A 23,420-nucleotide genomic window follows, 5' to 3' on the forward strand; every position below is an offset into this window, starting at 1 on the left:
TCTACACAGAAGATAGGGGCTTCCATGGCTTTTCTAGGGAACATCCCACTAGATGATATCTGCAAAGCAGCTACATGGTCAACACTGCACACTTTCACTAAACACTATTGTGTAGATGTGCATACCAAGCAACAAGCTAGTGTGGGCCAGGCTGTACTAAAAAGATTATTTCAAACCACTGCAACAGATACCGGTGGTCGCCGCTAAGGTTGGGAACTGCTATATAGTCTATGCAAAAGTGTGTAATCTGCAGCTCATATGCCTCGAACGGAATATGCTACTTACCAGTATGCATCTGTTCTTGGCATGTAGAGCTGCAGATCTACACACGCCCACCCGCGTCCCCGGCTACCTGTATCTGTTCCAGTTTATCTTATTTAGATACAACACACATGGGTTTCTTCCCTGTTGTTACCACGCTCCATCTTTCCCTGCTGGCGAAAAACAATCTGAGGATGGAGCCGAAGCCCATGCGCAATACGATCCAAAGGAGGAGTCACCGACCTCGTGACTTCCAAAGACTTTCCAAGAGGAAAAACAAACTGCAAACATCCGGGCCCAACACCAGATGGCGATCTATGCAAAAGTGTGTAGATCTGCAGCTCTACATGCCAAGAACAGATGCATACTGGTAAGTAGCATATTCCTTTCTCCATAAGGTAACATTGACTGGTTTCACTCGGAAATTCGTCTAAGTGTTGGGTTTTGAAACTTTAAAATATTCACTAAAAATCAGCCGAACAACGAAAACGTAATTAATCACCTATTATCAGGAGAGATCCCAGTGCTGGATCTTGGTGCCCAGCACCCTGAAAAGTAATTACAACTGTACTTACCGCTAACTTGTTTTTCCTCCATAGGATAACATTGCCTGGTTTTTGCCAGAAATTCTTTGATTTTTGAAACATACAAATATTCCTTAAAAATAGCCTGTGTAACAAAAACGATTTCTTTCAACTGTAATGCACCAGGGCTGAATCCAGGATCCAACCCAGAGTAAGAAAATCACACGCAAAGTAATTGAAATTGCATTTACTTAAAAATTCCCATTGAGCTCAATGTTATAATTGTGTTTGAATTGTGTTGCGAATTGCAACAACTGTAACTATTGCATTTAAAAGTATATTGCTTATTGAAAGTATACAATTACAGCATTTCATACTGAGAAAGTATATTTTAATACCTATTGTTGGTTCTAAAATAAAACAACCATATATTTTTTATATAAACCATTGGCCTAGAGTTCAGTTCTTGAGTGTGTGAAACCATTTGATGACTGAGTGTGTACAACAAATGCTTTACACTGTCCTCTGATACTGCTTTACTGCTGGACCAAGCTACCACTTTAGAGAGTAAGGTTATGTCTAACTTTAGCCTCTGCCAAACCTCTGGTGACTGTGGACTCTGTGCACACTGAACCTTACTTTGGTGCAGTATATACAGAGCCACTTTCTTACAGTATCTTGTTCTTTTGCCCTGTCTGACGATTTGTGGTCCCTGGTTGTATTTTGGGATGCATAGTCTTTTCTGGCCCTTTGTCTTCTATGCGCCTGCATGGCCTGTTTTAATCTGCCTCTACCTTTCATAAAGCAGCTGTTGCTTTTCACTTGTGGATGATGTTCTTTGTGTGCCTTTGGAGACATTTCCATAAAACCCCCAATACCAACGCCAGCGTTTCGTTACTGGCCTGGCGGTTCATGAGCTGTGCCTTCTACCACTCTTTGGGAGTTTATGGCTATTTCCCATCTTCCATTTCTTCTGAGACATGGGTTCCTTGACCACCAACTGTGGGTTGGTTCACACGGAAGTTGATGATCCCTTGGGTTTCTATTCCCGGGTGTTTTCTTCACTCTTGCAAATGCGGATACAGTTACCAGATACGATCATGGGTGATGTCAGGATCCTCACTCACGATGTTACCTGGCTTATTTGTCGGGCACAGGTTGCCCCGTGCGAACAAGAACTTTCATTTTGCTTCTGGCCTCCACGCTTGTTAGGCTGTAGGTCCTCTCCATCTGTTACTTCAGTTCTTTACTCTGGTTCTTATTTGAACCTTCACTTGTGGCGTTGGCCTTCCCCATACTTTTTTGTCTGCTGCTTCAGCCGGGTCCCTTCTCCTTCTGCTATTCCCTCTTTTAAGATAGGTTACTAGTTTTCTGAATAGGCCTCCCCTGTGTTGACTTTGTTCACCTCTACCCTTTTTACAGTCCTCGATAGTAGTCTTTATTGCTCTATTCTGGTGGGGGGTTTTCTCCCCTGCTGTTCTCTTTCAATTGTCTCTCAACTGCCTGATTTGTAACTGTTCAGTCGGTAGTGTGGTTTTCTATCTGCTTCCTTTGTTTTCTGGGGTATGTGATTCCACAAACAACCCCCCCCCCCCCGCCTCTGGCGTCCCTCTTATTCCTTTTATATGGGGCCATGTGGCTGGATTCTCTGTTGGATAGTCCCAGAGAGCTTCATTCTCTCTCAAAGTATTTCCTCTGACCACGTGTGGTCTATGGCCTTGGATGGTATTGCTTCGGTATCTCATTCAGTGACAAGGTAAGGAATCTATCACTACGTGTTTCTTTCAGATGAACAAGTTACTCCCCTTCGGTAACGATATATCTGTAAGAAACATTAGTAGTGATAGATTGCATACCGCCCCACCCATCCTCCCCGTTCTGCGAACTGATTTCTAAGGTTAAGGTCATCCCTTTCAGGGCCCTAGTTTCAAGGCACCAGTGGACAGTATCTTGCATGGCTCTGCATTCCTGCCGTGGAAACTCATGTTCAGAACTGACATCTGCGCACGATGGCGGCGTCTAAGTAGCTGCCGCGACGTCTTCTCGGCGACCATGACGCCAACGACGGACGCGGAGCTGCTCGACGCCACCTTCCGACGCGCATGGGTACTGCTGACGAAAACTTTCCGGATCCAGTCTGATGCCTGGGGGTAATTCTACGGTAAGGTATCGATCACTACTAATGTTTCTTACAGATATATCGTTACTGAAGGAAAGTAACTTGTTCTTTTGTCTCTGCCAGATAAGGTATAACCAAAGGTAAATAACATATTCATTTATAATGGAGAGCCTACTGAGTGCCAAAGTATATTTACCAGGGATGGGCTGTTTACAGTTATTGCAAAAACAAGACAATAATTAACTCCTGCTCTCCCCAGCCGGATCCTTCTCCCACAGCGTGCTTTTTTAGTTTGAACAAAACCCAAACAGTGTATGCATGAGTCATGTGTGATTTCAGAATTTAAATTAGCAATACTTTGCTGAATGATAGTTCCATGAAACTTCCAATCCTGTGATTATCTTGTGATCGTAGAATAATTCAAGACCTTTTAAAAATTGTACATGGTGTGGTTTATCATCACAGTTGAATACATTTTTAATAGTATAAAAGGTGTGAACCTTTAATTATTAGGAATTGAAGACTTGAGGTTTGAAAATATTTCCTCAGTGTATTGGTTGATATATATTCTTAGTTCAGGTAAAGTTGGGTATGATATAGAAGTTTTATCATATGCTTCTGAGTGCCAGGTCTCCATACACATTCACTCAAACCCTAGAAAGACTCTTGAAGGTTTGGGTTGTGTATTATTTGTTTCTAAGCATATAAGTTACTTAATTACTCGGGATTTGCATAGCTGTAAGTTGCATACTTTTGACATCTCCAGTGATAATGGATATTTTTTATTTTTGCCTGTAGGCATTTGGCCAGTCGTTCCTGCAACCCGACATACACATCTTCAAACAGAACCTGTCTCATCTGGAGACCCTGAATACAAAGCAGAAGCTGTATCATAAGGTGAGCACCAATGAGAAGAGAACGTTTGTTAGCATCCTGGGGTGCCTCATCTGATCAGAGGGTACCTATTTTTAGCTACTTGTACTTTTTTTGTGTGGTTTATTCTTTTGACACTTCTTCATTGGAAAAAGACTTTAGCTTACAGGATTAGGTGTCCTTTCTTACTCCCTCTCTTGGTTGCATGTCAGAATGTTAAGCACAAAAATGTTGTCGGACATAAATGTCTTGGCTTTAAGTATTGTTTTAAAAATTGCTTAATTGAGGGTAGATTTTCGATTATTAACTCCCATGGGATGATATTTTTGTAAATGATATTAAGGCCACAATATTTTTGCCAAATGGTATTCTGGCCATGATATTCTTCGGAGTTCCTTTCTACAGAAAGCAGTGAGAGCATCATAATTCTAATCTGCCATATATATATAATGTGGATTCTTAGATTTGATTTGGTATATGAAGATCCAGTATGTGGGGCAGCTTTGTATCCTGACCATGGTCTTAGCACTTACGTTAGCCATGTCGGTCTATGTATGCCAGACACAGTTTACTGTATTTGCCACTAGCCCAACATCGGATGACTTGGACCCTGGGGCTTAAAGCAGCACTGATCTGACATTTAAATCATCCAAGTCCAACCCTAACATGCAATTAACTGTACCTGAGCCACATCATCTACTCAGTCACTGGCCTGACATGTGACTAACTCTGTGCAACCCTTCTAACTTCACAGAAATGACATGATATAGGTCTGACTTTTATACCAGAAATATGGTAACCCTCGCCATGGTTTCTTTTACTGCTAATTTCATTTTTGTGTTTTATAAATAGCTGTGTTGCAGATATCATTTTACTAAAAAAAAGTGTGCTCCTATATCAAGCCTCCCTAATCATCGGGGGTTTAGATTCCACATGGGTACAGAAACTACCTTGATATCAGAGCTAATCTTACGTCATCTGTTGGAATAAAATTCTTGGATTTATTGGATTTTGTGGTTTGTTTATGAAGTTGATTTCAAAAGTCTTCTCAAAGGAAGCATGGTTTCAAATTACATTAGTATCCTTGGATTGAAACTGCTCATTCTTCTCAGATCTAAACTAGCAAATCAAGATAAACTGTTTCACTGACTCGAGAGAAACCATGTATTTTTCCCAAAGCTTCTCTTCCTCACTTTTTTCTATGCATACATGTTGTGCCAGTGATTTTGTGGTGCCCGGTCTAATTTCTAAATGTATGCAGACTACATGTAGATAAATCTTAAATGAGAGAAATCACATGAGAAACATCAGTGAATGTTTGAGTTTCAACCGAACAACATGAACGAGAGGTTCATTTGCTAAAGTTGATCCAAATCAGGATTTTTTATTCTGGGAAAGGCTTTAAAGAAAGCAAAACTGTGATTTTCCAACCTGTTTTAAGGAAGTTGACAACTTGGGGGTCATTTTTAATTCATTCTGATGTCTTACATCTCTGAAATCCTCATGGTCAGTTGATTCCAAATGGGTCTTGTCCCTCCTTGGATGTGACTACTGGGTTTTAGTAACCAGTGCCTTGGTACTGTCTGACTGGTCTTTTGCAGCAGTCTCTATGTAGGGGCCCACAAAAAAAGAAACTGGAACACTTCAGAGCATTCAAACTCAGGCTGCCGTGCATTTCCTGAAGTGATCCGATTCAATTGTTCATGTCAAGAATCGTTGTGAGGGCTGGTCCCTGCCTGCATTATACATTCTCACTCCTCCCCTCGAGTTTCTGCAGAGCCAGGTTGACTGGAAGTTTTCTTTTACTCTCTATGAACATCCTGCTTATCAGTAAGGACATTCAAGAATGAATGTCATTCTAAAATTCTTTTGGTTTCTTTCATTGAAACATCCTTTCAAAAAACAACCTTTCAAAAAAAAAGTTGTCAACACTTTTGTTACATAGTCTTGTTTTCATTGATGTAGTAGCTTTGATCTGTCTGTATTCTTTTGAAGGAAGAATAACCTCAATTTGAGTTACGGGTTAATGAGTCAACAGTAATTGCTACAGTCTTTGGCTATCCCAGGAGAATGTAGATTTTTTCTTTCCTCCTCTGACTCCTGCCAATATTTACATTTACTGTTACTCTTTATTGATACATGCATCCAGCAGGAGGTCTCTTCACACTTGAGGTCAAAGCAGCTGTGATGGTTTATATTAAAGTCCAAAAAGTGACCAAATAGATTTCATTTGAATTTTTTTTAATTTTGCATTAACGCATAAATATCCCTTGGCGGGGGATAGGCTTTTTCTCTTAATTTTTCTTAATTTCTCATTTGGAAAGAACACGAGTAGAAACAATCCTAGAGCTCATCTTTTCAGAAATATAATAGCTTCTGTTCGTCTTTCTTCTGGACAGTTCTTCAAAAAAAATGTTAGAGCCGTTTCGTTAAGAATACCTCCTTTTTTGATGGGTTCTCTTGATCCCAACAAGAACAGACCCATAAGTGAGACAAGTCTCTCATGGATTTTTTTCTCTAGAAATTGTGTCTTGCTAGCTGATGATTTCTGCTCTTCTGTTCGAACAACTGTTTTCTCTCCATTAGTTCCAAGAGAGGACAAGGATGATAAGCTATAGAACTAGATCCTTTTTCCAACTCACTGATCAAGACAAACTACATTATGGGACAAAAGACAGCTTTCACTCTCAAAGTGAAATTACATTTTAAGGACTTTCCGTTTCAGAACATATTTCTAGCCATATACTCTTATAGGGAAGACTAAAGGATCCTTTGTCAGCCCAGTTGATTATTAGGCAATGATCTTAATTAAAGTTGGATTTATTTTCAAAAGGTAAAATATGCTAACATTCAATTGGTGTTTGTTTTTGCTTAAAAAAAAAAAGATATATCTGTAGGGCAACAGATAGGAGATATGTTTATAATCTGAACAAGGCTCTAATTGAAATTTATGTTTGTATATGTGGCTGTAGATATACGTGGTGTGGTACTCCTGCCATGTAGTGTTGGGCCAGGATGTGTGCAAGTTGTATTTCTTTTTTTTAATTTCAAAGTATTTTATTAATTTTATTAGCAAGTACATTGGCATTTCTAATACGAGGTTATGAAGTCTTTGAGTCACAAGGTTCGGTGACTCTTCATCTTACTGGTACTGCGAATGAATTGACTCCATTGTTGGATTGTTTTCTTTCTGCTGTCTGATTCGGAATTGTATTCCGGTTCAACAGTGTCGTCAGTACTTTTTGTTCCCCACCGGTGACTTCCAACTGTCTGTATTGTTTTTGATTGTGTATCCCATTTTCCTTCCGGGATAGACCTTGGCCCCTCGTGTGACCTTCTTTTCTTGGGACTTCCGATTGGTTTCATACGAGGGTGATGGAATAAACATTTTTGGGATACTGTCCTCTCTGCCACTCAAAATATCCATGGACTTATCCCTATCACGTCTGTAATCTTTGCCTTTCGCCCAAGTTTAATGAGCTTTCTTGCAAAGCTTGCAGCTTCTTCAGATCAAATAAGAGCCTCCATAACTGGCGGGCCCGAAGCTTGAAGAATGTTGCTTAGGAGCGGCAAAAAAACAGAGGACCTCTTCAGGAATGAAGAGTTTCAAGAACATCACCTAAGGCTTCTGCAGCTGTCAAGGAGGCATACTCACCAGAGGATAGCGCATGCTCCGAACTGGAGATTGAAGACCTTCCAGCAGCTCAACAGATTGAGTACAGACCCTTTCCTTCCCTGATACAGCTCTCAGGCCTCCTCAAAAGGCTGCATAGCCACCCTGGAACACCAGCAGTAGACCATCGGGGCACCACTGACCTTGGGACATGGTCAGCACCGACCATCAACTTTGGCCACAACGCCCACCTCTGGCTCGGTGCCGAGAAAACACTCAAAGCTAGCTGGCTCAGCAGCGATCAGCTTGGCATTGAGAAAACCATTCGAGCCAAAACCAGAGACACCAAAACCATTGGCTCCAAGTCCCGAAGCCTTCGGCACTGAAGTAGAGTACTCCCACAGTCCGCGACAAAACGATCGAGACATTTCTCCATCGGCTCCAAGAGGAGATTGATGATCGACAAAGACATTAGGCAATCTGTCCTCAGATGGGCTTGATCATTGCCCACGCATCTGGAACTGCCATACAGCCACCCAAAAGGCAGCTTTCTTCCCAGGATTCCCTGGATATAGCCCCAGGTCCTAAAGAAGGAAAAAGACGAGCATGGCCACCAGTCCACTATCTGCTCCTCCATCACTAACAAAGGCCATGCAGGACTCACCTTCCCCTCACTCCTTTCATGGAGACTCCCTTTCCTACGCTCAGCAGAGGCCACCACTTCTTCACACTGGGGACATAGTGGGGTGAGACCCTATTCCAATTCCCCCACAACCAGACCCCTGGGACACTTAGTAAACTGAAGCCTCCTTCTCAGACGCATTGCATGGCTACATATATCAGGGTTCAAACCAGAGGTACAGCAGAACTTGGTGGCCCTTCCTTACAGTCAACATCTTTTCGGGGCCCATGTGGACCAAATCCTTGAAAAGATGAAAAAGGATACTGAAACAGTTAAGGTAATGGGTGCACTCCAGACATTTACCTACCGGGACCGGCAGAGTGAGGGTAGGTCTTCCCACCATCCACGTGGATTCCCAAGACATTGTACTATCCAGTGTTGGAACTTGCCAGCCACCGACGAAACATGAATCTGACCCTAATGGTATTGATGTCCTACATCTGCAGGTTCCACTTTTTAGGGTGCTTTATGGGTGGTCACTTAATTGATTGGGGACCATTACCAAAAAGTGTGAATAGATCTTGCATTGGTCCTGAAGAATTGCCTTCAAATAGAATTAATGGCAAGAAACATGTTGGCCCTGAGAGCGCACGTCCCCGTGACCTTATAACAGGGGTGCACAACATTCAAGTTTTAAACCAGGAAAGTGGCCACAATCATTAAAATAGTTCTGGGTGGACCACTACCTCCTGTTTTAGCCTCACTTCTTCACTTACTACATCTACACTCACTAGGGCCCTCACACGCACTGCACCTTACGGCAAAAGGAAAAAAGTTCTCCACCAAAAGGCCCCGTTAAAGGCGCCGATCGGGTATTGCAGCGCTGACCCGATAAGGAGAAGACCCGATGATGAAGCAAGACACCCCACTGATGGGGGGTGTGTGATGGTCCCTTTCCAAAAGGAGGAAACCTCCTCCTGCCCCTAGTGTGTACTTCTCTACACACTAATTACACATCAACCGACAGTGTTCACTAGGAATTGCATACCTTTCTGTTTTGTTGCTCTTCAGACACCCACTTTGAGGTTCCTGGACCATAGGCTCCGTCACCCCCAGTTAGAGCTTTCTCCAGAGGCACATCTAGGGTAATATCTCCAGAGGTAGAGGTGAAGATCCCTACCCAAAATCAACCCCACCCCCAGCCACCAAACCCAGACTCCCCGCCTCCCCTACCCTCCCCCACCTCCCCTCCCCTCCCCCTCCCCCTCCCCCTCCCCCTCACCTTCCCTCCCCTCCCCCACTCACCTTCCCTCCCCCCCTTCCCTCCCCTTCCCCCTCCCCCCCTGACCTCGATCACATTACACCTGTCGGGAGTCATTTGCAATGGTTCTTCCCCACTTGGCGGAACATCACCACCGTGGGAGCTTAACATCATAGAACATGGTTACTGTCTGCAGCTAAATTCCACATTACCCACCAAACCACCCTGCAAACACAGACTTACACCAGAGCCCTTTCACTGCTCAAAGACGTTGCGTGCCCAATAGAAGTCAATGGAGAATTTGTGGTTGCAGTTTTAAAGGAGAACCCTTCCCAGAGAACCCTGAAGAAACCCTTTGGAAGATGAAATGTTGGAAAGCCACCCACCAGCGGATGCTCCAGAAACCAGGTTATCTGTACCAGGGAAGCCGGGTGCTTAGGGGTGAAGAGACATCGGAACCTGCTATAAACGACCATGGAAGATTACTAAGAAGATGCCTCTTGAGAAGCCTGTGAAGGAGTCCGGTGGAATCCAAGGGTGGAATCTTAAAGATGAGAACCTGCAAGCAGAGGGGACAATGTCTATGCGACTCGGAGGTGACCGGGAGGCACGGAAGCACAATGCCCACCGATGTCAGGAGGTTCACGGTGACCTTGTTACTGCATCTGTGAGGATCAGGAGATGCTGAGAAAGACCAGGAGCTGTGCATGAGCTGTCCCACGTCAAACGTCTGTGTCTTAGGTGGTCGGTGTCCATAAGCCTTGATAGCGAAAAATGGCGTAGAAAGCGAAAAGATGCAAACATTGAGCCCAGCAAGTGCAGGAGAGTCAGAGCAGGCTCCGAGAAAGCAGGGTAGCCCACTGAAGCAAAGGAAGACCATCAAGAGGACCCACAGGCGGCCAAAGGCACAGGGGGACACAAGAGGACCTAAGGCATCTCACCAAAGATGGAGGCCCACGATGCAAGGGATGCAGTAAGGACGCTGATCTTCAAGGGATGAGGTGCTGGAGGCTGGAGCTTCTTGTAGCCTGAATATCTCTTAAGTTTGGTCCTAGCAGCTCATACGTGGGATACTGTCCTGAAAATTGCAGAAAAGACATGCCAGGGGAGTTGCAGAACTTGTGTTGCTGGGCCTCATGCAGTCCATTGGAGCAGCGGACTGATCAACTTGGTTGCTGTGCATTCAGATGCAGGGGAGTGACTTCTTCACTCCAAGGGAGATTACTTCGGATGTCCTTGATGCCTACAGGTCTTCTGGAGAACACAGACAAGGCAGAAGTCTTAAACAGCAAGACCAGGAGAAGCAGGAGTCTTCCTAGATGACGTGTCTGTTCCAGTCCAAGTCCAGGTGTCCACACGGTCAGAGTGTCTTGGTTTCAAAGACTTGTTCCACGATGAATCTGAGGATCCACCCACAGTGAGCCCTTAAGTACCCTAGGAAAAGGTTTCGAATGACTTGGGCGGGGAGGAGGGGCTGGACAGATTAGAGGATAATCCCCTGTCCTTTGTCCAGATTTGCGTCAGAGTGGGAACCAAGGGTTACTAAACTGGCTCAAACTGGAGTATGCAAGGAGGGCACCAAATGTACCCTTCATTGCAGTCTGATGGTGCTGCAAAGCACCCCAGCCCAATACACTCGGTCCTGCCTGGGAGGTGGTCACACCTCACCTGTGACAAGAAACCTATTGTTCTACCTTCCCCCTGCTAGAGCTCAGCAGCAGGAGGGCAGAATCGTGTCTGTGGTTGTCAGCAGCACTAGCTTGCTGGCATACCCTGAAAGGCTGTTACCAGGAGTACAGGGAGGGGTCTCCTAAGTAGCCCCCCCATACATGGGATCCTACTTCCAGCAGCGGATCTGCTGTTTGGGTATGATTCCAACATGTGTGATACCAAACATGACCAGGTACGGTGCACACATTATATTGTTAGACATCTTGTTTTGACTGATGTCCGCTATATATCTTAAAATGGCTGAACGCACTTACAAAGCCTGGAGAATCGACTCTGGGGTTTGTAGCGGTGTCCTGCTCATTTATAACCAAGCACCCTCCCCTCAGTACTGAAGGGCCTACTGTAGGGGTGACTTATAGGTTTTAAGTGCAGTGACCTCAGATATAAGGAAACTTTTATCTGATGTGAGGGGTGTAAGCACCATCTCACACAGGCTGCAATGGGAGGCCTGTAGCTAAAGTAGATTCCCATGGGTGGCACAATACATGCTGCTCATGGTGGACCCGTGGTGTACCTATGCCATGGGTACCTCAGTGCAATATACTAGGGACTTATAAGGGTACGCGAGTAAGCAATTGTGGATGTACCAAAGTACTTACTAGAGCCAATTTAGGAGACAAGAGCACAGTTGCTGGGGTCCCTGATTAGCAGGATCCCAGCAGACTACAGTCAAAATCACAAACACCAGCCAAAAAGTGGGGGTAACCATGAAAGCAGATCCTACTTTCCTGCAATTTTCGTATAGTCATACTTTTTCTACAGCAGGGCATCTTTATGACCACTCTAGACCTGAAAGATGGGTACTTTCACCTACCAATACACCTAGAGCATCAGTACTGCCTCAGGATTGTAGTCAGCGGCAAACGCTATCAGTTCAAGGTACTCCCATTCGTTGTCACTACAGCTTCCCTAGTGTTCACAAAGTGCCTCGCAGTAGCAGCAGGACAATTAAGTCAGCAGGGCATTCATGTCATCCCTTATCTGGACTGGCCCATCGAGAATGCCACATGCCAACTATGCTGTGTCTACATACAGACCACTATACATCTTCTACACGAGTGGGGCTCACGATCAATGTCACAATGACGTGACGTGATGAGGGTGGTGGTGTATGGTGGGTGTGGCGAAGACAACATGCACACAGTGGTGGTCAGTCTAGAGGATGTACGGTGGTGTTGCTGTAGGTGATGTTCCCGCTGGCAGAGAAGACTGGGTTGAGTGTGTCTGGCTTTATGGTTCAATGCAGTGACTAGCTGCTTGAGTCAGATGTTAGCGAGGTTCTCCAGTAGGTAGGCGGTGTTCTGCTCACTGGGGTTGTCCAGGTGGAAGTTGAGGGATGAGTAGGATGTAATCGGTGGATGGAAGAGCCTAGGGTGCGATGGGGTCTACGATGGTGTCCGTGAAGGGCGGGCGAGGGGCTGGGGGTTCTGTAGAGGGTGCCGTGGAGGAGGGTGTTGGGGTTGGTCTGGATCTGGAAGTGGAGGTGTTCCATGGTTGTTGTTAGAGTGCGTGGACAGTCGCAGAGTGTTCTTGTGGACGATGGCGATGCCTCCTCCTGGTTGGTCAACGCGGTGCTTGCAGGTGATTTTGTAGCCATCAGGGATGGGAATTGGATGTCTGGTCCATTATAGGGGTTGGTCCAGGTTTCCGTAAAAAAGGCTATGTCTGGAGAGGTGGCGTCAAGGAGGTCCCAGATTTGTGTCATGTTTGTGGACGGATTGCACGTTGAGGAGGATGCAGTTGAGCTGGTCGGGTGCGCTGTTGGTCGGTGGGGTTGCGAGAGGATCTGGCATTATGGTGTGGGTGAAGGTGTGGCTGCAGTTCCGACAGGCGAAGGGTCCTTGGGGTCTCCTTCAACGACACGAGGTGGCAGGCGGTGTCGCGTCCTGAGTTGAGGGCGGGGACAGTGCTGGCATCGTAGTGGTGGAAGTTCTGAGAACCAAGGTCATGGCTTTGGGCGTGGTCCAGGAGTGGATGGGCACAGACGGCCTTGCCTTTGCCACTTGCGCACCCACTGCGTTTACGCACAGCTGCCGCCATTAAGTAGTGCTGCGGGGGGAGGGGCTGGACAGCTGAAAGGAGGGATATGCAGGAAGGGTCACTGGAGAGAGGGCAGGGCTGTAGGGATTGCAGGGGCGAAAGGGAGAGAAAGAGAAAAGGGAAAAAAGCAGAAGAAAGGCAGAAAAAGCAGAGAGAGTGTCAGCCCAGCAACAGAGCAGTGACGCTCTACAACTAGACTACCAGGGATGAGGTGCACGCAGGAGCCTGCGGGTGGACACGTGCCTCAGACTACTGACCAGGGGTAAGCAGCAGCTACTAGATGGTACTGCGCCTTGAGGGGAGCAATTCCACTAGGTCAGTGGACCAGGTCACAGCCAGGACAGTTATGCACCTCCTAGGCATGATGGCTTCCTGCATTGCAATAGTTCTCAATGCAAGACTACATATGAATCCATTGCAGGAATGCCTAGCACAGCAGTGGTCTCCAGTCGAGGGTCATTGAAACGATCTAGTGTTGATCAGCAGCCGCGCTCATCACTCTGCAGTGGTGGAATACCAAAATGTTGCAGGGGCAGCATTTTTGCAACCCAGTTCTGCAGGAGACCATAACAGATGCCTACTTCTCCGGGTGGTGAGCTCATTTGCAACATCTACCTGTCCAAGGCCACTGGGAACCCAACCCTTTAGGTAAATTACTTAGAACTCCTATATGTTCACCTTGCATGCGCAGGACCGCCTGGGGGTGGGCAACGACTTTTCCGCATCCTGCTGGGGAAAAGTTGGCAACAAACCCACGAGTGGAAACTCCACCCTCAAGTCCTACACGAGAACTTCCAAGAATGGCGTTTTCCTCGGATAGACCTATTTGCAACTGTAGAAAACGCAAAATACCAAACTTTGCATCTAGGTTCCCACACCCACAGTCCAAGGGCAATGACTATGGATGAACTGTAATCGGCAGACATGATGGTGAATTATACATTCACCCCCCTTCAAGAGATCTGGGTTAAATCTATTGTTCTTTTGCTCACCTGCCACCCCGGTTTAGACCCAGCCACATGCAAATCAGTCTTGACCCTGTTCCCCATGGAACAGTCGAACCCGAACTGCCAAGTCAGGTCCTCCCTGGACCAGAAACCAGCATCCTGGGACTGGTTTCAGGGCATTACTCCTCATCAGCCAGGCTAGCTTGAATCCAGTGGCACAGCGAGCAAGGGACCCACGTCTGGGCATACCCCATGTAGGGCGAAAAGTGCTATGCAAACAAATGGTGGACGGAATGCCGAATGAATCATACATTCTCCTCCAGTCAACAGATCTGGGTTGATTCTATTGTTCTTTTGCTCACACCTGCCACCCTGTTCAGACCCAGCCATATGCAAATCAGTCTTGACCCTGCTCCTCATGGGAACAGGGTCTTTTTGCATATGGATGAACTGGTCCGGTATATTTGCATACGCTGTTCCTCCTTTCCCAGTGGTGCAGTTTGTGGTTCAGAGGCTACAGCAGATGTCCCTCACTCTCATTCTGGTGGCTCCCAATTGGGCCTCCCAAAAATGGTTCACAACACTTCTGGACCTCCCAGTGGTTCCGCACGAGAGGCTTCCGATCAGGCTGGATCTTCTCATGGTGAACCATGAAGAAATACGACACCCAGATCCCAAGTCCCTCCATCTTGCGATTTGGCTCCTGAATTCTTAGAATTCAAATATCCACCCAAATGCATGCCCATCCTGAAAGAAGGGCATAGACCCACTACCCGAACATGCTAAGCAGCCAAATGGAAATGATTTCCCCATTATTGTCACTCAGAACATCGTAAACTCCTTCCCTCACAGCTAGAGTAAAAGACATTGGCTGGTACCTGTTGCATCTAGAAACTTGCGTACTGGTTTTCACTTCTTGTCGGTTCCATCTAGCCGATGTGGCTGCTTACCTACAGAATAGGGAACATATCTCCCTTTTCAGAATTCCAGTTATCAAAGCATTCTTGGAAGGCCTCAAGAGGATAATCCCTCCTCTGACTCTTCCGGCTCCATCATGGACCCTCAATATTGTCCTCACTAGACTCATAGATGCCATTTTTGAGCCTCTCCACTGCTGCCATCTTCCGTTCCTCTCCTGGAAGTGGCTTTTCTGGCTGCCATTACTTTCCTTCAGCGTGTCAGTGAGCCCCAGGCACTTAACTTAGAAAAATCTTTCTTTCAAGTACATAAGGACAGAGTTGACCTCTGCACCAACCCTAAATTTCTTCTTTGCTTGGTTTCGCAGTTCCACCTGAACTAAACCATAGAACTTCCTGTTTTTCCCCTCAATCAGACTCTGTAGCAGAAAGGGCTCTTCATACTCTGGATGTCAAACGAGCCCTCGCGTATTAGGACAAATCTTTTCTGAAAAACTCAACAAATATTTTTGGCTTTCTCAAAACCCCTCAAAGGGAACACCCCATCATATCTGGCATTTCCAGGTGGATAGTCAAGTGCATCCAAACCTGCTATTCTAAAGCTAAGAGAACTTTCTCTATCCCTCCTAAAGCCCACTTCACTCGCAAAGAGGGGACCTTTCATGGCCTTCCTGGTTAATATTCCAATAGCTGACATATGCAAAGCAGCTACCATGGCAACATCACACACCTTTACAAAACATTACTGTGTGGATGTGCTAACCTGCCAACAGGCCATGGCTGTCCAGGCAGTACTCCATACTCATTGTCAGACTACTGAAACCGCACAGGTTAGCCAACGCTTTTGGGAGGACTCCTTTACAGTCTACGCACAGCATGTGTAGATATAACTACACATGCCTCAAACAGAAAATTTTAATTACCTAGTAGACGTCTTCATGGCATGTAGTGGATTCTCGTGCACCCACCCTCGTTCCCAGACACTTGTGGCTGTTGCAGTCACCTTTCTATCTTACTTTCCTTTTTCGAATGGACATCTTTCGATACATTGCTTAGCCTCTCATTCCATCCTCTGCCGCTTTATGAGATAAAAAAAACTAACAATGGAGTTGATGCCCATGCTCATTACCAGCAAGTGGAGGAGTCCCCAAACCTCATGACTCGAAAGACTTCTTTTAAGAAAAACAACTTGCACACATCCAGGCCCAGCATTAGATGGCAGGAGTAGCACAGCATGTTTATCTACAGCAATAAATGCCACAAACAGATGTCTACTGGGTTAGTAACATATTCCATATTGGAGGTAAGTATTTTTTATGCATTTCCTGGCTGAGAATTTTCCAAACATACATAATACACTGGTGTATCAAAATGAGATATCACATAATATACATATGAAATGCATTTTCTGTTAATTTAAAATGAAACGTTAAATGTTAGAGAACCGTTGTTACTTTTGGGAGACAGTTGATAATATAAATATTCTTTTTAGGATGAGTTAGATTCCCCCTCATTTGTATGTGCCAATAGTGTATTTGCAAGATCTGAATATTCATTTGGTACAACATAGCCTTTTTTTTTTTTTTTGTCTTTGCAGAAGATCTTCCGCACAACCATGCTGTTCCAGTTCGTCAATGTCTTACTTCAAGTTCTCATCCATAAGTCGCATGACCTGCTGCAAGAGGAGATTGGCATTGCCATTTATAACATGGCATCTGTCGACTTTGATAGCTTCTACTCTGCCTTCCTACCCGAGTTTCTGGGAACCTGTGATGGTATAGACTCCAATCAGAAAACTGTACTAGGAAGAAACTTCAAAATGGATCGGGTAAGAGGCAGAGGATGACCTGAAGGGTTTTGTGCTATGGCGGTCTGCCTTTATTCGATGCTACCACAGTTGTACTCCTCTTCCTTTTTATAAACCATTTTTCTGATCATTGGAGTGCTGTCTATGTCACATAGTAACTTACTACTAAGGATGCCTCGAAGTCAAAGCATCAGCTCGCATTTTTAGGTCTGAGTATTGTGCTTTGCTGTCAAGCAGACTTACTGCTAACAATATACATTGTGAGCTTAAGTCTGCCTCTTTCAGTCATTGGCATTTTTCGACCAGCCTCTTTCAACCGTTGGCTGGAGACTTTCAGTCATGTGTTGGCTCAGCTCAGTAGAGTATTGATCCCTCACCTAATGCTATTAGCTCTTTGGGAGTATAGTTTTGCCTCCGCTTAAGAGCTTGTATCAAACTGCATTAAGGACTATTTTGCATCTGTAGCCCTCTCCATTCTCTCCTGCCTGGCTCCCTCTGTTATCTCACTCTAATGTGCTAATGCTGCATGTTTTAACCCATTAAACCAAAACCTATTTGCTCTCCATAGCTTGTCACATTTGCACTTTGCCCTCCTAATGCCATTTCTCTTGTGTGTCTGTGTGAGACAGTATGCTCTGACTGCTTGGTAAATAAAAAATTAATCTGATGCTGGCCTTTAAAACACACGAGAGTCTAACCTGATTTTCTGTTGTGGTAATGGAACAGAATGTAATAGTCATTTAGTTTATTCCCTTTCCATACTGCTTACTATTGGGCCACCATGTATCGCAGCCACCTGTCCCCTACCCCCGCAAGCCCCCATTTGCTCCCACTTCACCCTTCTCACACTTGCCTTCTTATAAGCCACCAGATCCCTCCTCCTAGTTTACATTCCCCAACTTTTGACTGATTTAATTGCTGCATGTGAATTAAACGTTGCTTTTAAAAAGCAGTCGAGAGAGATGATGTATCACCTGGGAGATTTCCAAAGTGTAATCTAACCCTTATAAAAAGAATCTTCTGAATATTGGAGGAAAACTAGACAAGACTGTGGACAGCAGGACACATTGGAGGTGGGTGACCAGAAGTGGTAGCCTGTAATGTGCAGCAGGTGTGGGGCGGGCACACACGCTCTTTCACACACATATTGACACCCAGCATATACATACCAACCCACTCATCCAGAGCATGCATGCACAAACATTTATACATACATGTACGCGCTCATCCCAAAAAACAAAAATAAAGTTACTGGGCTGCATCTCGGGTGGCCGAAGGGAATCTTCTATGGTTCCTGAAGAGATGGGGACTACTGCCTCCTCTCATTGGTAGTCCCTTACCTATCACAGTGGGATGGAAATCAGTGAGACCTGCTGATCCCACCCCGCTCTGTGACATGCCCCACTGATGGACATTAGACCCTTAGCCCTTCACGGCTTAAAACTGAAGTGCTCAGGTCTGAGTCTATCAATGACTGTCCCTAGCATCATAAGGGGTAGGCTCACTGAAGACTTAGCTGAGGTCATGCCCACTGGAATGTGAAATTTTCAGCCTGGCACATTTTAAGCTCTGGCTACCAGTGATTTTCTCATTTTTCGTATTCACAGCCCCTGGATGCCTGGCCTGAACATTGAGTATCTTTCAAGCTGATCATGACATTGCAGTAATAAGGAACATATCCTTTGGGAGAGTGTTGGGAGCACTGCTTAAATTGAGCCGGGGGTTTCCGGTGCTCAGCACCAGCAGTTAATTGTCAACACCGGCACATATGACAGTGTGCCAAATGGTAACACTATTTGTCTAATTTAGAGATCAGTACAACATTTGCTTATTATTCCGATATTACTTTAAAATGATGAATACCTGCCGCCCAAGCCATTCTTATAGCTTTGGAGGCCTGGAATAGTATAAAATGTCACACGTGTAGGGGTCTGATGGTTAGTAGTTGTGTTAATAAGATCATTGGCAGTGCTCGTATGTGCAGTGGGTGGTGCAAGATGCATTGCCCTCCTGATAAGGGCCCTGGCACTTATTTATGTACAAATTAAGCACTGGTTGGGAGAGCTTGAGCACAAGGCAGGTTTGAACAGGATTTATCCCATTCAAGTTTTGTCATAAATATCCAAAACACTGTCTCTCAGCGGTGCTTCTGTCTTTGTTTTTATCTCCTCTAGGACCTGCCCTCCTTCACCCAGAATGTGCATCGGCTGGTAAATGACCTGCGGTACTATAGACTCTGCAATCATAGCCTGCCACCCGGAACTGTGAAACTATAGTTGCCACTGTACAGAGGAATCTAATGCTGCTGCTGCTGCTCTTGAATGTTGTCAGGACAGACGGACACACGCCTCACGTCTCTCACAGCCAGATGTTCACGCCATGCTCTTTGTTCCTCTCCACAGCTGGCAAAGCCCTAACCTTGTTGCCGGATTAAGTCTTACCCCCTCCCTTGCCCAATTCAAGAGCCTTGGAACTGAGGGAAACCCCTCTGGATTTGAACGAAACGTTTTTAAGCACATTCACTTTGTCCACCAATTTCAGTTTGGAAGAACTTTGGGCAACTATGAACCATTTTAGCTGTTGAATTAAAAAGGACCCCCTCCCCCCCCCAACAAACTAGGTTTCAGACATTCAAACCTTCATATCATTCCAACTCCCAGTCCCGCAGTCTGTGGGCTTTTTGCCAGCCTTGTCAGAGTCTGAAAAGAGTCTCGCTCTGGACCCTCTCCCCTCCTCGTTTTAATTTTAAATTGCCTTCAAGCATCTCTGCATGGAGCCTGGGGCAGAGAGAGACTTTTATTTGTTGTTAATGTTTGTTTTTATCATTCCATTGTGAAAGGAGGACACCGTATTTGAAAATAAAGTGCTTACGTTGTTTGAAAGGTTCTGTTAAGTTCCTTTTAGTCCTAGGCAAAGTTTTTTTATTCTTGGTAACAAAATGTCTGCCCTGTTTTTGTTTTAGCCTGAACTAGCATCACTCTCCAACATTCAAGCAACATGCTTTCCTAAAACATTCCTCTTTAGATTAGGCAGAGAAACCTCTGTCCTGGGTTGGACTGTTTAAGAAAGGGTTCACTTTTTCTGCATGAGGGAGGTCATATCAAATGCTGAATGAAAAAGGAAACTATCCAATCAGTAGGAGGGTAAAGAGGCTATCCTCCAGAGGAGGGACAAACACAAGGAAAGCAATCAAATAAGTTAGCAAATGAGTGACAGACAAACCAACCAATGGCAGGCAATGGGAGGGCTCTAATCCCCCTGACAATTTTTGGTATAGTGCACAAGTGTCCTTTTGATAAAACAGCTAAACTCTTGTCTGTAGACAAGACCTAAACGGGAAACCCACAACTTTCATAGATCATCTTCCCTAGAAGAGCTGATCTAAACTATCTGTTAGCTCTAGTTTTTGTTTTACTTTCAAACAGTAGATTATAGCTAGATGTCTCCTCTTTAAACATTGTGTAGGAAAGGCTGTGTCCCATTTTCTACCACCATGGATATGGCCTCACCCTCTGAACATATGCCGTCATATGCCCTTCTCAAACTCCCCTTCACCATCTCTCTCACATTTGGGATCTAGAGTGATGAAGGAAATTATAGTAACATCTTTGGTGTGTGCTGCCTCTTCTCGGAGAGTATTCTTGGCTTCAGAAGGAAGAGAAGAAAATAATGCCAAAACCAAGTTCTTTAGTGCCACCGTTTTTCGGACCAATCACATCTGAGCAGGGAAAGGTTTTAAAATTGTATTAATAATGAGAAGTACACAGCCACTACGAAGGACTAGAAGTAAGGCAGAAATGTTTATAACCCCTATAATACTGATTGGTTTCTTTGTGGTGTGCCCTACTTTCTTTTTCTTGCAGCTGCTGACTATAGTGATGGCTCACAGGATGTTGAAGGCACACAGAAAAATACTTACTTCCCATCATTGCCTTATACTCCACACGACTGCTTTTCTAGTGTTGATGACTAAAATTGGAGGTGGTCCCAGATTTCAGTACACCTCTCATTAACCATAGTAATTTCATTTTTGATATCTTAGTGGTAGCTTCAGCATCCAGATGCACTGCACGCTGAACTGTTTGACTTAGCTGCTGCTGTTTTATTTACCAATACAAAATTGATACCTTTAAGTGTTTAAACAACATTAAAAGGAAGCATGCATTTGAGACATTTGCTTCTTATTTCTTCCCCTCTTGTTTAAAAACAAACCCAATCAATCAAATAAACCTAAAATAAATTAACTTTCGGAAATCACAAAATTAGCTCTTTTGCCGGTGTCCTTCTTGTGGAGGACGGAGTCATTTGCTGGATATGGCCTGCCCTACAGACTTTCACTCCATTAAGAAAAATAAAATCCATTTGATGCATACTTTTAACTGCAGACTTCTCACTTTTGTGATTCTCCCCAAGTGCTAGACTGTAGGAGACTGGCTTTTTATGTAGTGTACCAAAATGAGGTACACGATGTAAAAGGTCCAGACGACCCTTATTTGCTTACAGGGCTTAAATTAATAATCCCAAATGCTCTCTTTTGTGGTAGTGTGAAGGAGAGCAGTTTAGGCTTATCTGAAGGTAGTTTTAAGCATTTGTTGTACGCACAGTCAATAAATGAAACACCCACTCAACAAGAAACTCAAGACCAATTTAGAACAAGCATTGGCATAGCCAATAGGTCTCGCCTTTGGTACCTTATGTTTTTTACTTATCCACCACAATATTCTTGGTGCAACAAAATCAACTGTTGCATGGCTAAACCCTTATAGGATCCCAAAGGCAAGACCTATTGGCTATGCCAATGCTTGTTTACTCTTGGGCTTTACTATGAAAATGGGAGAATGCTTTTGGACAGACCCACAAAATCAGAGATTGATAAATCCTGATGTTTATTTTGGGCGTTCAAATGTGTCAATATCTTCTAACACGTGCGGTGTGAAATGCTTCAGCTTAAATCTCAGCTACTATATCCTCATTATTAACCTGCAATTGCCTCTCCTGAAATTATTTCTATTTTCTATATTGCTATGGAAGTCAAATTCACCATTAATATTAGGAATTGTGTGTCAAGTTAACAGAAGCCAGACTATTGCCCACAAGCAAAGAGGATTGACTTGTTCTAAAAGAGAGCTGCAGAGTCCTCTGCTTTGAGACAGGGATGAATAAGAAACAAAATAGAGTACTCCCCTGGCATCAATCTTGGCGACATTAAACAGCAGCACAGCCATTGGTAGGATACCCCGCTGCGGATTAACACATGTTAACAAAGCAACAAAGATGTGGCACAATCACCATATAGTACACTGAAGATGAATATTTTATTGGGTGATGGATGGACATATAGTAATAATTACAATTCAAAAAATCAGAAAGCCATTGACAGTGAAAATCCTGATATGTTTCCTAAGCAGCACAGCCATTGTAAGGTGTTTCTAATTGCATTGAATCTGGAAGACAGCTAAAACTTCCCCCAATCATATCTTAAAAAACATTGGCAAACCAATAGTTCTGACCTTGGCAAGTGTGTAAACATATGCAATATGTAAAAAAATGGAAAACACATACAAAATATAAAAATGCAGGAGTGACCCAGCAGCCCAGGAACACCATCAGTCAGTCACTTGTGTACCCTTAGACAGCTGTGCACATGTAATTAGGCGAAGTGCCATCACTCACAGTGCAAGACAACCAAAGGATGAAGTGGGCTGATCCATTGCTGCATGCTGTGGTGGGTGGCAGCAACATGTGATTGACGCTTGAACATACCAGTGGATAACGAGGGCTGAGTCAAACCTCCTCTATTCATACGTATACATGATTTTTTTATTGTAAACATGAGACTGGAAAGGCACTAAAGCTGTCTCTAGGCCAGCCGTAACAAACTGATGGTTTGTGGAACCGCCTGGACATTTATTTAATTGTTATATATTTTTTTAAAGAAAGACTCTTTATGTGAAGAGAATTACTTTAATGTAGAGCAAAAGTAAAAACACACTTTTTACAGCATCCCCATACTGGAAGGCCTATAGCCACAACCAACGGAAAGCATTTGGGTCATGTATAATATTGGACTATAGCATAGCATAGTAATGTTATGCATGAGTAAACTGATTTTTTTTTTTTTACGAGTATACATTCGTAAGTGAATCACAAAAGCGATTTTGCGCTCAAAAAATAAGTCCTTTTCTTGTTTAACTTGAATGAATCATGCAAATGGGTTAATGAATGTGGCCAATGTGCTCAAATAGCAGCATTGTGTTTATGCACCTACATTCTAGGTGACCCAAAAATAATTACTTGGCTCTGCAAGCGGCAGACCCTGGTGACATCAACAGGTGGAAGATCTACGCACCGAAGTGAAACTTAAGTAGGCAAAAGTTTTGATGATTTAGCGTTTCTAGCTTAGAAGTAGGGAGCGGCATTCTGGAATTTTCCAAAGCGTTAGAACTTTGAGAGTTTAAACCATCGTTCCCAATGCGTCTTACCACTCTGAATATACACGTAACACTGCACCAAAAATGGTGGCATGAAGGTGTATGAATAATACGAGTTCTCCAAACATCCTCATATTGTGAGGCGCGAGGGAGAAAATGTACACGTGGAGTAAAATGTATGAAATACAAGCAAAAATACACTTTTTTTAGCCAAACATGAGGATAGTCTGCGTGCGTGAGTCTGCGACACTAGTGATGTAATTATACATAATGT

General features: G+C 44.3%; 1 protein-coding gene across 2 annotated transcripts in view; it reads left to right on the forward strand.

Annotated features, from left to right (window-relative positions):
- XPO6 (exportin 6) overlaps window positions 1–19,597 on the forward strand; it is a 626,381-nt gene extending 606,784 nt beyond the window's left edge. For both annotated transcript variants that reach the window (XM_085628383.1, XM_085628384.1), the window contains exons 22-24: window positions 3,703–3,801; window positions 16,506–16,736; window positions 18,890–19,597. In XM_085628383.1, coding sequence (XP_085484509.1) covers window positions 3,703–3,801; window positions 16,506–16,736; window positions 18,890–18,991 — 432 coding nt within the window. In that variant the 3' untranslated portion in view covers window positions 18,992–19,597. The remainder of the gene's footprint in view (window positions 1–3,702; window positions 3,802–16,505; window positions 16,737–18,889) is intronic.
- The last annotated feature ends 3,823 nt before the right edge of the window (window positions 19,598–23,420 follow it).

The sequence above is a fragment of the Triturus cristatus genome, chromosome 10 (genome assembly GCF_964204655.1).
Source record: "Triturus cristatus chromosome 10, aTriCri1.1, whole genome shotgun sequence".
Classification (NCBI taxonomy): domain Eukaryota; kingdom Metazoa; phylum Chordata; class Amphibia; order Caudata; family Salamandridae; genus Triturus; species Triturus cristatus.